Source organism: Odontesthes bonariensis, chromosome 1 (genome assembly GCF_027942865.1).
Source record: "Odontesthes bonariensis isolate fOdoBon6 chromosome 1, fOdoBon6.hap1, whole genome shotgun sequence".
In the NCBI taxonomy this organism is placed as follows: domain Eukaryota; kingdom Metazoa; phylum Chordata; class Actinopteri; order Atheriniformes; family Atherinopsidae; genus Odontesthes; species Odontesthes bonariensis.
The window spans coordinates 29,146,271-29,159,737 of record NC_134506.1 but is presented as its reverse complement, the minus strand read 5'-3'; the positions used below and the strand labels follow the sequence as shown (position 1 = coordinate 29,159,737).

Sequence of the window (13,467 nt, the reverse complement as noted above, 5' to 3'; positions counted from 1 at the left end):
TGCTGAGGCCAACAGTGGACTGAGGAGACTGAAGCGAGACGCACATCTGGATGAGGGCGGGGCCAACCTGCCCCTCATCAACCTCAGGCCAATACATAACCAGAGGTTCCTGCTGACTGGCAGGTAGACTACTGCAAGCTCGGGGAAAGTAAAATATGTACAATTTTTTATGAGTGTTGTTATGATATGCAATCTTAAACAACTATAGGACAAGGGGCACGTGAGTGGTTTTAATATTACGGACTGTGAGTTGTTGCTTTGTACAGTTAGAAATCAACCACCTCATTGGGTTCATTTCAATTACTTGCAGCCATTTTACACAACTAGAATACATGTGGTTAGAAGATAGAATTATTTCAAGCGCAGAATATTATTCCATTTGAGGAGCCCTCCTTGAGAATGCTATAAAACAAGAAAAGAACTCACAATGTTATTTGTTTTAGAGCAAGAATAATCCCAAAGAGTTTAGAGACCAATTTTTTTTTTACATTTCTTCAAGAGCAAATTTGGATGCAAGGAGGAGTTGGACCCATGATTTCAGAAGTTCAGAATAGCTCTGGGGCTTCCTTAATGAAGCACTTGAGTGATTTGAAAAAGAAAAAATATATATAGGTGTTCAGGGATGGATGGAGATGAAAAAAGCAGCAAGCCAGACAAAGAGTTTCAGCGAGACAACACTGACATAAAAATCATCTCTTCTTTTAAAGAAATGTCAAAGCTTTTGCAGTAACCTTTTTCTTTTTTTTTTTTGACCAACACACCCTTTTGGATAGTGACCTGCAAACAAATGTCAGTCAAAACAGAATGTCACAAGGTTCAACTGTCTGCCTTTTCAAAAGAAGTGTGTGAATTATTGTCCCCCAAAATTCTGAAATCACAAGACAAAATGTAGGAACACTGTACAATGATCCTACCTATTGGGGAACGTACAATTCAGTGCCCATGGATTAATTACATTGGATGAGAAACTCCTGCATCAAGCCACTCAGAAAAAGACCTGAGAACAGTTATAGAGTGGTTACACAGTGCACTCTGCTGTTTCCATGTGGGTAATACTGGTATAGAAATTATTTTTTTCTTTTTTCTTTTAGCACTTCTAGTACATCTCTGAAATAAACATGTGGAAAGGTCAACTAACACAAACTGCTACACACCAATAGTATTCAATTTAAGCCGACTTTGTTCGTGCACTTCATGACATTAAATTAGATCAAATCTGATTACAGTTTTTATAATTTCAGGAACCTGGGTTTTAATGGCTAATCTAATAATAGCTCGATCAGAGCACCATGTGACCATGTGAAAAAGTCAACAGTTTATAAAAGGGGAGAACATGTGGTGATTAAAAACAATGGATGGGAAACTCAGACACCACAAGCTGTATGAGTGTATTATGGCTTTGATGAGAAATGTCAGAATATTTACTGTGTCTACATGCTTATGACAATATAAAGGCAAAATTAATCTTAAAATACCTTATTTCTCCTTACAAAATACAAAATTGTTTGGCAGGAACAACTGTAAAAAATGATTTAAGTGATTTGAGCTGTACCAACTACCAACATAACAACATAGTAATTTCATGCCAACTCATCCCTCCCCAATAATTTTATTTAGTACATTTTTCTAGATAAAGTTGAATATATATGATTAAGAAATCCACAATATTAGAGCCAGAGGCAACTTATCTATCAGATTAAAACCTAAAATTGGCTTGAACTTGAGTTTCATATTTGCAATTGTCTCCTGAATTATTTAGAAAGTTCAAAAATACTTTAAGACCTATGCTTATTTTGCAAGATATATACTCTGATTACAGGCCTCCAGTCAATTTGACACATTTCATTAGTTGTGTCAAGCATCCCTAAATAATTGAAAAAAAAACGCTAAAAAGTCTTGAGATTTTTTATACATTTATCAATTCATTATTCATTCATTGCCAATTTAAAAATCCACAGCTCAAAAAACGGCATGGCTTTCCAGATAATATATATTTTCTTAAAACAATCTATATCTGCAAAGTCTAAAATCTACAGTGTCACAGTTATGTGTATCAATATAGTGGAGCTGACCAAAGTGACACGAAGGTTAAAGCGATACTCCGGAGTAGATTCAACCTGGGGTCATTTGAACCATGATATCCAGCCAAGTAGCCCACCCGCAGTTTTTTCGATATTGGCTGAACATCAGCTGAGTTACAGAGTTATCCCGAATAGCTTCGTACAAGGGTTAATGGATCCTGGTCCGTATCTCCAAAATTACCACACTAAAATCACATGCCATGACACCAAACTTCTACAGTAGTACAAATATGGTCTGTACTCACCAAACGATGCATTTGGAAGTTTGAAAATAGTCCAGGAGTTAATTATTATCAACACAAGCCTGATAGCTTCTCTGCAGCTAAAGCTACGTCGACGTCACTTCAGAGAGCTGGGAGCTTCAAAATAAGATGAAGGTTGATCTACTACTGTAGACAACAAAGCACGGCTGCTCAGTTTCTCCATTGATAAAATAACTTCACAACTCTACAACATAAAAATTCATAAAAAAAACATGTAGAATATAGCATATACTTTGTTGTCTACAGTAGTAGATCAACCCTCATCTTACTTTGAAGCTCCCAGCTCTCTGAAGTGACGTCGACGCAGCTTTAGCTGCAGAGAAGCTATCAGGCTTGTGTTGATAATAATAAACTCCTGGACTATTTTCAAACTTCCAAATGCATCGTTTGGTGAGTACAGACCATATTTGTACTACTGTAGAAGTTTGGTGTCATGGCATGTGATTTTAGTGTGGTAATTTTGGAGATACGGACCAGGATCCATTAACCCTTGTACGAAGCTATTCGGGATAACTCTGTAACTCAGCTGATGTTCAGCCAATATCGAAAAAACTGCGGGTGGGCTACTTGGCTGGATATCACGGTTCAAATGACCCCAGGTTGAATCTACTCCGGAGTATCACTTTAAGGAAATTAAGAAGATGTATAAGAGCTTTGTGCTGTTTCTAAGTCATTTAATGAAAACAAAATGAAAACATTTGTCTCAAAAATTAAAATGAATACAACTTTAAATATAATTTGTAATGGGTGAAAGATGTAAAAAAAATGTATCATTAATGGGATCAGTCCTTTAAGACTACAACGACTGAAAGAATGCACAGGCAGGAACTATTGTGCTGTTCCGTTTGGAGTCGGAAGCCAATCATACACGCACCTGCAGGGTTAATGGAACTATTTTATCTAAAGCACGATCTAATGTCAGTTTGCACATTTCACACTAAGATTTTCCCAAGGATTCTATATAAGATTTTAACTGTAAATGTGCGGGTGATTCTGCTAATGATGTTAACATGTCAGATATTGTCCATTGGCATATGTGTTGGCTTCTGGGTCCTTTGTCTGAAGCACGACAACGAATTTACATGTGTAGCTGTGGATGTGGAGGGCATCAGACAGAGGTACCACCCGGTTTTTTATTTTTTATCTTTGCTAAACTCAAGCCTATGGAACTGGCAACTTGCACATGTCGTAGTAAAAGCACAGTCGACGTAGAAATACTGAATTTAGAGCAATATAGGCTCTCATCTAGAGGCCAGGGCTTCTTTCTTAGGGAAAGCCTTGCATATTTCCGCAAGACAAAGCTAAACCGCATATTAGCTTTATTACAAACACATGGCTTTGAATTAGAACAGTCTGGACTGGTCTTCCTGCAGTCCAAACCATTCACCAACAGGAAAACATTTGAATCATGAAACAAAATTTGACAAAAAAAAAAAAAGACCCGGAATTATTGAGTATCTCGAGTTTTATATGAAACAATAAAGAAACACGCGTCTCCAAAAGGTCCAGCAACTGTTCTCCTCAGTTCCCAGATATTTTCAGATTGTCTGTAACTTTTTTTGAGCTGTGTCGCTGCCATCAAGGTCCTCGATGGCCGCTATCCTGCAGGTTTTAGAAGTTCACCTGCTACAACACAACTGATTCAGATTAAATGGAGCTCTTCAAAAACGATTTTTTTCTTGACCATAATGAGTGAAAATCTCTGAACGTCTCTTCTTCTTCTTCTTCTTCTTCTTCTTCTTGGGTTATTATGGCGGTTGGCAGCTTAACTGAAAAGCTACATTACCGCCACCTGCTGGACTGGGGTGTGGATGCAAGAGAGCCTACTCTAATGCTAGACTGGGGGGATAAAAAATAAATAAATTTAAAAATAAATTTAAAAAAAGGAAGGAAAAGAAAAGAGAATGAGACTAGACCCAATGAATAAGGCCTATATCCCTCAGAAACTTAAACACATAGTTGAAGCACATGTGGCCAGAACGTTTCTGTAAAATTTCTTTTAGATTTAGTCCTAACTTGACCCTTCTCAGCTACCTTGTTAATACTCCCCTTTCTTTCTGGTACTTAGGACAGTGACATATCACATGTTCTATGGATTCTGGGCTATCACAAAATTCACATTTACCATCTGCATGTTTTTTAATTATTGCCAAAGTATTGTTAAGCCTAGTGTGCCCAAATCTCATCCTTGACAGCACATTTTCCTCTCCCTTACTCCTGTTTGATGATCTACATCTATCTTTGTTGCCTTGGATTCCATGCAAATGTCTTCCTGTTTCTGCAGTGTCCCACAGGAATTGCCATCACTCTCTTGTTTTGCGCTTTACAATATTTTTATTTCCGATTTGCTGTAGTCCACCTCCAACTCTACATTGGTGTTACCCGCAGCCTTCTTGGCACAGCTGTCCGCTAGCTCATTGCCTGCCACCCCTATGTGAGCAGGCACCCAAACAAATGAGAGTTTGACACCTGATATTTGCAGTACGTTGGAGAGTTGTGCTATATCTGATACAACATCTTGTCTAGCGTTAGACTGCCCGGTTTTTATACTAATCAGCGCTGAGCTGGAGTCTGAGGCAATAACTGCCCTCTCTGGCCTATTCTCCTCCACCCACTGCAATGCTAGCCACATGGCTATTTCAGCTGTGTAGACTGCTAGGTCGTCAGTGATTCTCCTGCCCATTTCAACACTGAGTTCGGGGATAACAAATGTTACCCCAACTCTACTGTCATCTTGCTTGGAGGCATCTGTGAATATTTTAACTTCTTCTCCATACTTTCCATTCATGTACCCCTGCACCATGTATTTATCAAGCTCATTGTCCTACTTTTTCTCTAACAGCTGAAGATCAGTAGGCACCCCTTCTATAATCCATGGCGGAGTAGTCGGAATGAACACTGTAGGACTTATTTTCAGGTTATTAACATTCATGTCTCTCACTCTGTCACCAATTGTCCACCCATAACTCCTAAATTCTGCATTCAATCTTTCTTGACACGGTTGTAAAACACACTGACTCATGTGGTCAACACTATGGCCTTTCAGATTTGCCCAATATACAGCTGCTAGCTGATCCCTTCTAAGGTGAAGAGGCATGTCCTCCATCTCAACCTGTATGGCTGCCACTGGAGTGGTTTTCATAGCCCCACAGCATAACCTTAATGCTTGGTTCTGGACTACATCTAGTTTCCCCAGCAATGTTTTGGCTGCTGAGCCATAAATGAAGCTCCCGTAATCAAGTACTGACCTTATTAAACCTGTGTATATTGTTCTCAGTGCATGTCTGCTAGCTCCCTACTCTATTCCACGTAGGCATCGCATCACATTAAGGACTTTTTTGCATCTCTCAACCATACTTTTTATGTGCAGTTTCCATGTTAGTTTTTGGTCTAGCCACATTCCCAAGTACTTAAAAGACTCCACTCTTTCAACCTCTAGGCCACATATTGTGACTTTTATGTCCTCTGCGACCTTCTTTTTTGAAAAGACCATTATTTTGTTTTTTTGTATAGATATTCTGAAGCCCCATCTAGTGGCCCAATTGTCCACTGCAGTAACAGCTTGTTGAATTTTCCTGCTGACAAACTCAACATTTCTCCCCCTTTTCCAAAGGGCACCATCATCAGCATATAAGGCAACCTCCACATGATTCTCAACTTTACTAAAGATCCCATTAATCATTATAGAGAACAACATAGGGCTGACTATGCTTCCTTGAGGAATACCATTTTCAGTTGCATAGCTCTGGCTTGTAACTCCATTTATCTTGACCTTAATTGTTCTCCCTGTTAAGAATTCCCTCTCTGAACGTCTCCCCCTACTCTCTGACATATGGGCACAACGAGGTTTCTCTTCTGTTGCACTATTCAAGTAGGCTATAGAGTCACAAACTTAATTTACATATCAGATAAAGATATTTGTCGGCACTCTGAGGGAATAGGTGCAAAAACCCATTCGGTATCGTGTGGTTAAAAGAAGCAACAGCAACAGAATGTGAATACTTAAGTTTTGAAGTAAACTTTAAGAACATTTCCCCCCATCACTGGTAAAAGCAGGGCAGAATGCGTGCAGTAAATTCGAGTTATCTCTTCCCCTGACTTGATATGATGGGTGTCTATGCGTTCACTACGGAAGAGTATTAGGGCTGGCATAAGAAAAAATATTTATATTTTGCCTGTCGAGAATAAAGTCGAAATGTTGAGAATAAAGTCGAAATGTCGAAAATTAAGTAATTAGATGATGGACCAGAGGAGTTTACTTTTTTCTCGAAAATTCGACTTTATTTTCGACATGTCGACTTTAATCTCGACAGGCAAAATATAAATATTTTTTCTTATGCCTGGCCCTAATACTCTTCCGTAGTTTACGGCCCCTCCGAGCGTTGGTCAGACATTTTGAAACAGCACACTCCAGACCAGTGGGCGGCGATAGGCTTCATCGTGAAGACAGTTTCACAACCGCGAATGAAAACAAAAATCATGAGTTCGCAGCACTCTGTGCGACGTTTTATTTTCACTATCAAATTGTGAAACGTTGTTTTTTTGTAATTTTTTAAATCAGTCCACGATCAGCAGCTGTGTGCAGCAGTAGACAACAGCGGGCACAACGATGACCGATGTCTGTTCAGAAACTGGTAGCTAACTGCCTAAACAACACTTTAAAGTGAGTGGATAGTTATAGCTAGGCTCGTAGTTTAAGTGATTTACCATGTGCAAAAAAAGATGAAAATGGTCTCTGGTTTGTTCTCCGATATTGGGAGCGAACTGTTGTTTTTTAATCCTTTGGTTGTCCCAAACATTAGCCGTGTTGAGCTCTTTATCTGTTGCTGACACATTGCTTCCTGGAGGAACCAGTGCAAGTGGACGTTGTGTACATGTTGTGTCTCGTACTGTGTTACAAATAAACGACCGTGTGTATAGCTGGTTGCTTACTTGCAGCACATCAGTAACATTACGTTTCAGCTTGTTTGTTAACACCTTTCCTGTAAAACTGCCGTACATTCCAGTTCCCGGCTGAGGAAAATGAATTCTAATGAATTTCACATCTTGACACAGGTTTACATGTGAAGTAATCTGCGAGCCAATGCATTTAAAGGAAATCTCTCCCAAGTCACACAACAATGAAAGGTAACTGCACGTGTGATCATTATATTTTCTTTGGTTTGAAAGCCATTTAAAAAGCTTTAAAGACTTGGCTTCATATTTGTTCTGCTGTCACAACTGGATGCAATTTTTTAGGAGGACATCGTAAAACAAGGAAAAGGGAACCTAAAAAGAAACCTGCAGAGACTGCAGACTTCGACTCATCTCCAGCTGCAGAAGAATCAAATGTGGCGAGCGGTGCTTTGTCAACTTGCTGCCAATCCCCTCTGAGTTCCTTAACAAGTACCCCGAAAAGAGGCAACAGAGACAGGAGACAGACACAACGGGCCAGCCTGACCTCCACGCCAGTCCACAGCCTATCTGACGTTGCAGGCTCTCCTCCTGACGTGAATGAAGTGCAGTTACAGTACACGGAGCTCATCGCTCGGTCAAAGGTCTGATATGAAGTTCTGATTTTTTTTTTTACAGATATTTTCCTCTTATTTCGAGTCTACAGATTGTACAGCTAGCAGTCAATTTGACATGTGTTTGTGCTGTGGCAGACGCCAGCGGCAGATTCACCATGCTCCAACTCCAAATCTCAAAGCAAAGGAAGGAGGTGTCACGCCTCCCAGCCAAGACAAGTTCAACAAGGGGCAGCAGAGGAGCAGACGCAGACCAACGGCTCGACACCCAAACGTAAGCGTGGCAGGCCGCGGAAGACGGAGACTGTGGATTTAAAAGGGAAAACCAGTACTCAGTCATCGAAACGCTCAAGACCGCGATTTGAACTGAAGGAGCCTGACGCAGCGGGACAAGGTAGAGCCTTGTGTCTGTCTGTCTGTCTCGTTATACTTTTGAAAAACCCGAGACTTCGTAAGAATCAGTCTCAAACGCTGTGAGCGGTTTTCATGTTTTTTTTTTTTTTTTTTGGGATAACTGTTTGGACTTTTACATGAACTCACATTTTTAGATAACTCGTGTGAGAAAAGTTATAAACTGACTGTGTTTTTGCTGTCCCCACCCCCGCCCCCCTACCCAAAAGAAGAGTCTTGGCTTTCTTCCGATCTGTCAATTGAGCTGAGTCACCACAAGGAACCCTCTTTGCCCTTCCAGGAAGATGAGAAAAGTGACGAGGAGGAGGAGGAGGAGGAGGAAGAGGAAGACCTTCCAAGTTTTCTGATGCAGATGGACAAAAGTGAGAGAAACTGAGTGGCTGAAGGCTAATAACCTTAGATTTTGCTGCATTGCAATGTTGCCATGTCAACACTTTAAAGTCATTGGGACTTTGAGGGTGTGACACAATGAAGTATCCTGAAAACATGTCTTAAGGTGTGCAACAGTTGGGGCGTCGCTTTTAGTTTCAAATTCTCAGCACTTTCTCTATTGGGGGCGGATTGGGACTGCAGGGGCTTTTAAAGTACCCCTTACACCTGTTTTACATACCTTTTGAAACATGCATGGACAACATCATTTGCACAATTTTAACAGACTTTAATTACAAAATGGAGGTATATCCACCAACAAAATGTAGTTGTCAAGGCGAAGCATAAAGGTCATAGGAAATGTCACCAGATATTCTTTATTTATTTATTTATTTTTACATTTTACATATTATTCTAACGGTTTTTGAATTGGGGTTGTGTATCAATGCTTCTTTTTTTCCCTTTTAAGTGTTATTGTTTGTCTTTCAGAGCCTCCGTGCATCACAGAGGGAGCATTTGTGTGGTGCAAATATAGATATTACCCATCCTGGCCTGCATTGGTGGGTACAAGAAGTGACCAGGCATCGATTTCTTTTTGCCAATCAGTGAAAATACACTTATCTTTCAGAAGCTGTCCATGAGTACTGTGTTTGCAGCGTGAGTTGATAGGATGATTAATCGTTTCAGCTCTACTTATTGCACAAAGTGTACTTAAGCAGCAACAATGGACCTCATGTCAGAAGAAGACATTCACGATGGGAATCAAATACCTTTGAGGACCTGAAATATTGGAGAAACAAAACAAGTGGCGAAAAAAAGATTAAGATAAGATTTTATTGTCATGCATACACAAGCAATTTGTCCTCTGCTTTTAACCCATCCAGGTTGGCACCTGTTGACACACACATGCACAGGGTCACACACTCATAGAGACAGATGCCAACCTGAAGCGGTGGGCAGCCATTTGCAGCGCCCGGGGGAGCATGGGGGTACAGTGCCTTGCTCCAGCTGTCAGTTCCACCAATCATTTTGAGTGGCGAGAGTGGGAATCGAACCTGCCAACCTTCCGATTATTAGACGACCGACTCTAACCACTGAGCCACGGCCGCCTCAAAACCTCAGAGCCTTCCAGGTTTCGGATGTTTGCTTAATCTGGGATGTTTTTTTGCAGGTAAAGAGTGTGAATCGTAAGCAGAAAAAAGCAAGCATCCTGTTCATTGAAGACACAAGCATTCAGAAAAAGAAAGGGTAGGAAATAAACTGTTTAATCTCATTTGCGTCGTTGGTTAATGCCTGTTCATCTTTACTGGCTGAAAGTCACATCTCCTCTTATATGATGTCATTATTGTGTCTTTAAAGGATTACTGTGGCTCAGAAGACGCTGAAGCCTTTTGACTGCGAGGAAGCCGATGAGCTGATTGTAAGGACTCATAAATTATGTGTTTGTTTCTGAGCAGGGTTTTTCTGACGACGGCAGACTGTGTTTCTCACTTTTATTTTTCTTCTTGTATTACAGCGTAAAGCCAAAGAAACGTATGATGCTGCCATAACTTGGTCCCTGGAACTTATAGAAGACTATAGGATCCGGATTGGTAAGCAACGTCCATTTGATGCCAGTGCAGACGAACCAAAAAAGGGAATTGATTTTCACATACACGATAAAAAAAAAAATAGTTATGATAATAATGATAATTGTTGCTTTCAATTAGAAGTAGTAATAATCATGTTTTGTTTTGTTTGTTTTAGCATGCGGCTCATTTTCTGGCACCTTCATTGAGTACTTTAATCACGACATGAGTAAGTTTCCTAATTAACATGATATCTCAGAATTTGTGGCGACTGCAGACTGAAAACAGTACACCTGCTGCACAACTGGGTCCCGATGATGCTCTTCACTCCTGGTCTTTAACTGCTGCAGGTTACCCAGTGAGGAGGAAGTATCCGCAGGCAGCCTCAGAGAGACTAACCATCTCCAGCGATGATATCAAGGAGGACAGCCTCGATGAAATCAAGGAGGACAGCCTTAGTGAGAAGAACGAAGATGTCTGTAGGAGCTCAAAGAGGCTGCTGCCGGACCGGAGTCATGCTGCCCACAACCGCGCTAACGAGAAGCTGGTGCATTTCATTGTCAAGCAGCGCATGGTGGAACGACATCTTCTGGTAGGATTCATTCTTTTGCGGCATTGCTGTTGTAGAGGTACTGTTGAAAGTGGCTTTCTCCGTACTCTTTTGTACTCGTCCCTCACTCTTGAATGGTGTACCACAGTATGTGCCAGTGCGGCTGACTGGAGCTGCCCGTGCTGAACGGGCCCTCAGGGTAATTCATTGGAATCTGTCTCTTCCTCCTTCATGAAACATGCTGCGTCTGAAATTGGGCAATTCATTTGCCTGCTCGGGTTACGTCACTTTAAAGCATTTTACCAGACCCTGCTTCCAAAGCTTTTTGGAGCTGAATCGTCTAAACAATTGAAAATAAAACACAAGACAACAAGTGTGACTTGAGCTCACTTTTGGCATAATTACAAATGACTTTCCACACCCAGTAAATGCATACCTGCACAAACTTTTAACCAGACTTTTAACGTAGATTATGACGTATATTTTTTTTTTCGTACTTTAAAATTTTGGCTCGTGTTAATAGTTGCATCTAATGTGGGATTTTAATTATGAAACTAATAATGTGTAGATAATGCCTACAGTTGACATGGACGTAGTGCTCATAAGTGCTACGTTGATCACTTTTTCCCCAAGATTGTTGATGCACGGTTTCAAATGCAACTTTCCGTTTTATATTGTCCATTAAGTGCCCGAAACACATCTCCAGAAGCAACACTGATTGCCCACATATGCTTGCGTTTAAATTTTGCTATCTTTTCAGTGATAGCACTTTCAGTGCCTCTGACAAGGGGGCATTCAGTCTGACTGGGTTACTCACGTTGGAAGTCTCACCAAACTCAGATGGACGTTGAATGGAATGGAAGAGAAAGCGACAGCCCTAATGAGTGCGTGGACGAGGAGCCGTCTCTGTTAGAATGCATGCAATATACTGTATAATTCTCCTTACAGGCTGTGATCCGTGGGCAGCAGCAATCCAGATGGCTTCGCTCCTTTTTGAGTGCCAAGCGGAGACGAGTGGTAAACATATACCTTGAAGATGACCAGCAGCTGGACCAAGTCTACTGGTACCTCAGTGAGCTCTATGCAACGACTGTAGGTACAGCTCCTTGTTTGGCTGAGATGAAATCAATGGAGTGTGTACCTTTTGTTCTAGATGTGCTTCTACCCGAGGTGAGCGACCGCTATTGAGTTGTTATTCTGTTTGTTGACCGATACGTTGCTCCATTTTCTTTTTCTTCTTTTTTTTTTTTTTACATTTCTAAGTTTATTGTCTTTCTACACAGGCGATCATTTATGCCATTGCTGGGGTGGACAATGTTTCAGTGAAAAAGGCAGAGGAAAAGTACCTGAAAGGACGATGTATTAGTAACAGGTAAGACCTGAATGTATTAAGCTTTAAAATTAGCTTCTTTCTAAAGATAAAATATATAGTATGACGAGTGACTATTTGTGCTTTTTCAGAGAAAGACAAGAGTTTGACTTGATGATTGAGCGGCAAATGAGGAAGAAATCACAGCGACAGAATGCAGCTCTCGACTCGCTCTCTGACGCCATCAATTAAAAAGACAGGATTAAATTAGACCATCGTATTGTTTTTTTTTAATTTTTTTATTCTAAATTATTTTATTTTTTTTATAATGAGCAGCCATACCTTTGTGCCTTGCAAATAATTATAAAGCATATCATGTTGAATCGGCTGTCATTTGTGTTTTGGTTCATGAATGTTAAACACATGATGTTTAGCTCGTACTGGGAGTCATAAATGCTGCATTAAAATGTAAGAGTCAGACGACCTTGGCTTTGAGTCACAACTAGAACATGCTGAAAAGGAAAGGTTTATATCAACCTATTTGTCCAACAGGAAAGACTTTCATACACCAAGCAATGGGTGAGTCCCATCAGTGAAGAAAGTCAAATCCTTATTTTGCAAGGTTTTGCATGTTTATCCCAGATTTCGTAACATTAGGCAATAGTGTTTATTGTAGTGACAACACAATTATGACCCGTATAACATATTGAGTAAAGTTCTTTAAATTTGTACATAGAGACAGAAATGATTTTGAATCTGTTCATACAGTGTATGTATGTAAATGTGTTCTGAAGTAAAACTTGATTTGTTTTACACTGTATATTGTATTAAAGGAAAATTGTAAGCTATGGCTATGTTTGTGGTTGTAAAAGTAAAGATGTTGTGGCACTATTGTGTGAATGATACATTTTGTTTAGTGAAGAAGGAGCACATGCATTAACCTGCAGATGACAGCGGATATATGGTTCAGCATACAGCCGTCATTTTGGTGTTGGTGAAGGTTTCTATTTAAAGAAAAGATGTGGTTTTCTAACTGATTAAGAGAAGAGACAAAGAAAAGGCAACTGCACCGGAGTCACAAGGTCAGATGGATTTGTTGCCCAAAATATAATGTTTGCTGCCACATGTGTAATTGGATGTTTTAGTCTGTTTGGCTGTGGTGAATGCCCCTAACATCTGAAATACATCCACTATTAATTTATTTGTTTGTTTGTTGAAGCAGATTTGTTCGGCTCCACATCTGAAGAGCTTGTTAAATGTATTTGATGCAATCTGCTACACATCATTGGTGACAGCAGTGTGATTAGGTGCATGGTTTATCAGCCAGTCGTCTTCCTCTTACTGCTGGTGAAACTACATAAATATCGACTACCATGCCAGGAGAAACTTGGCCCGCTTATCTTGCATTG

The 13,467-nt window shown here is 40.2% G+C and overlaps 1 protein-coding gene across 3 annotated transcripts; it reads left to right on the top strand.

Annotated features, from left to right (window-relative positions):
- The first annotated feature begins 6,763 nt into the window (after positions 1-6,763).
- On the top strand, positions 6,764-12,950 carry LOC142378608 (PWWP domain-containing DNA repair factor 3B-like). Of its 3 annotated transcripts, none has more exons than XM_075463326.1 (14): positions 6,764-6,978; positions 7,400-7,471; positions 7,583-7,881; positions 7,990-8,245; positions 8,472-8,624; positions 9,121-9,191; positions 9,803-9,879; positions 9,991-10,051; positions 10,148-10,223; positions 10,378-10,428; positions 10,550-10,791; positions 11,698-11,919; positions 12,033-12,121; positions 12,211-12,950. In XM_075463326.1, exons 2-14 carry the CDS (start codon positions 7,465-7,467, stop codon positions 12,308-12,310), a joined length of 1,704 nt encoding a protein of 567 aa, XP_075319441.1. In that variant the 5' UTR covers positions 6,764-6,978; positions 7,400-7,464; the 3' UTR covers positions 12,311-12,950. The 3 variants fall into 3 exon arrangements, with proteins under 3 accessions (XP_075319441.1, XP_075319450.1, XP_075319433.1); XM_075463335.1 differs by having other exon boundaries at positions 6,764-7,007; positions 8,475-8,624; XM_075463318.1 differs by having other exon boundaries at positions 6,764-7,007.
- Positions 12,951-13,467: the final 517 nt, after the last annotated feature.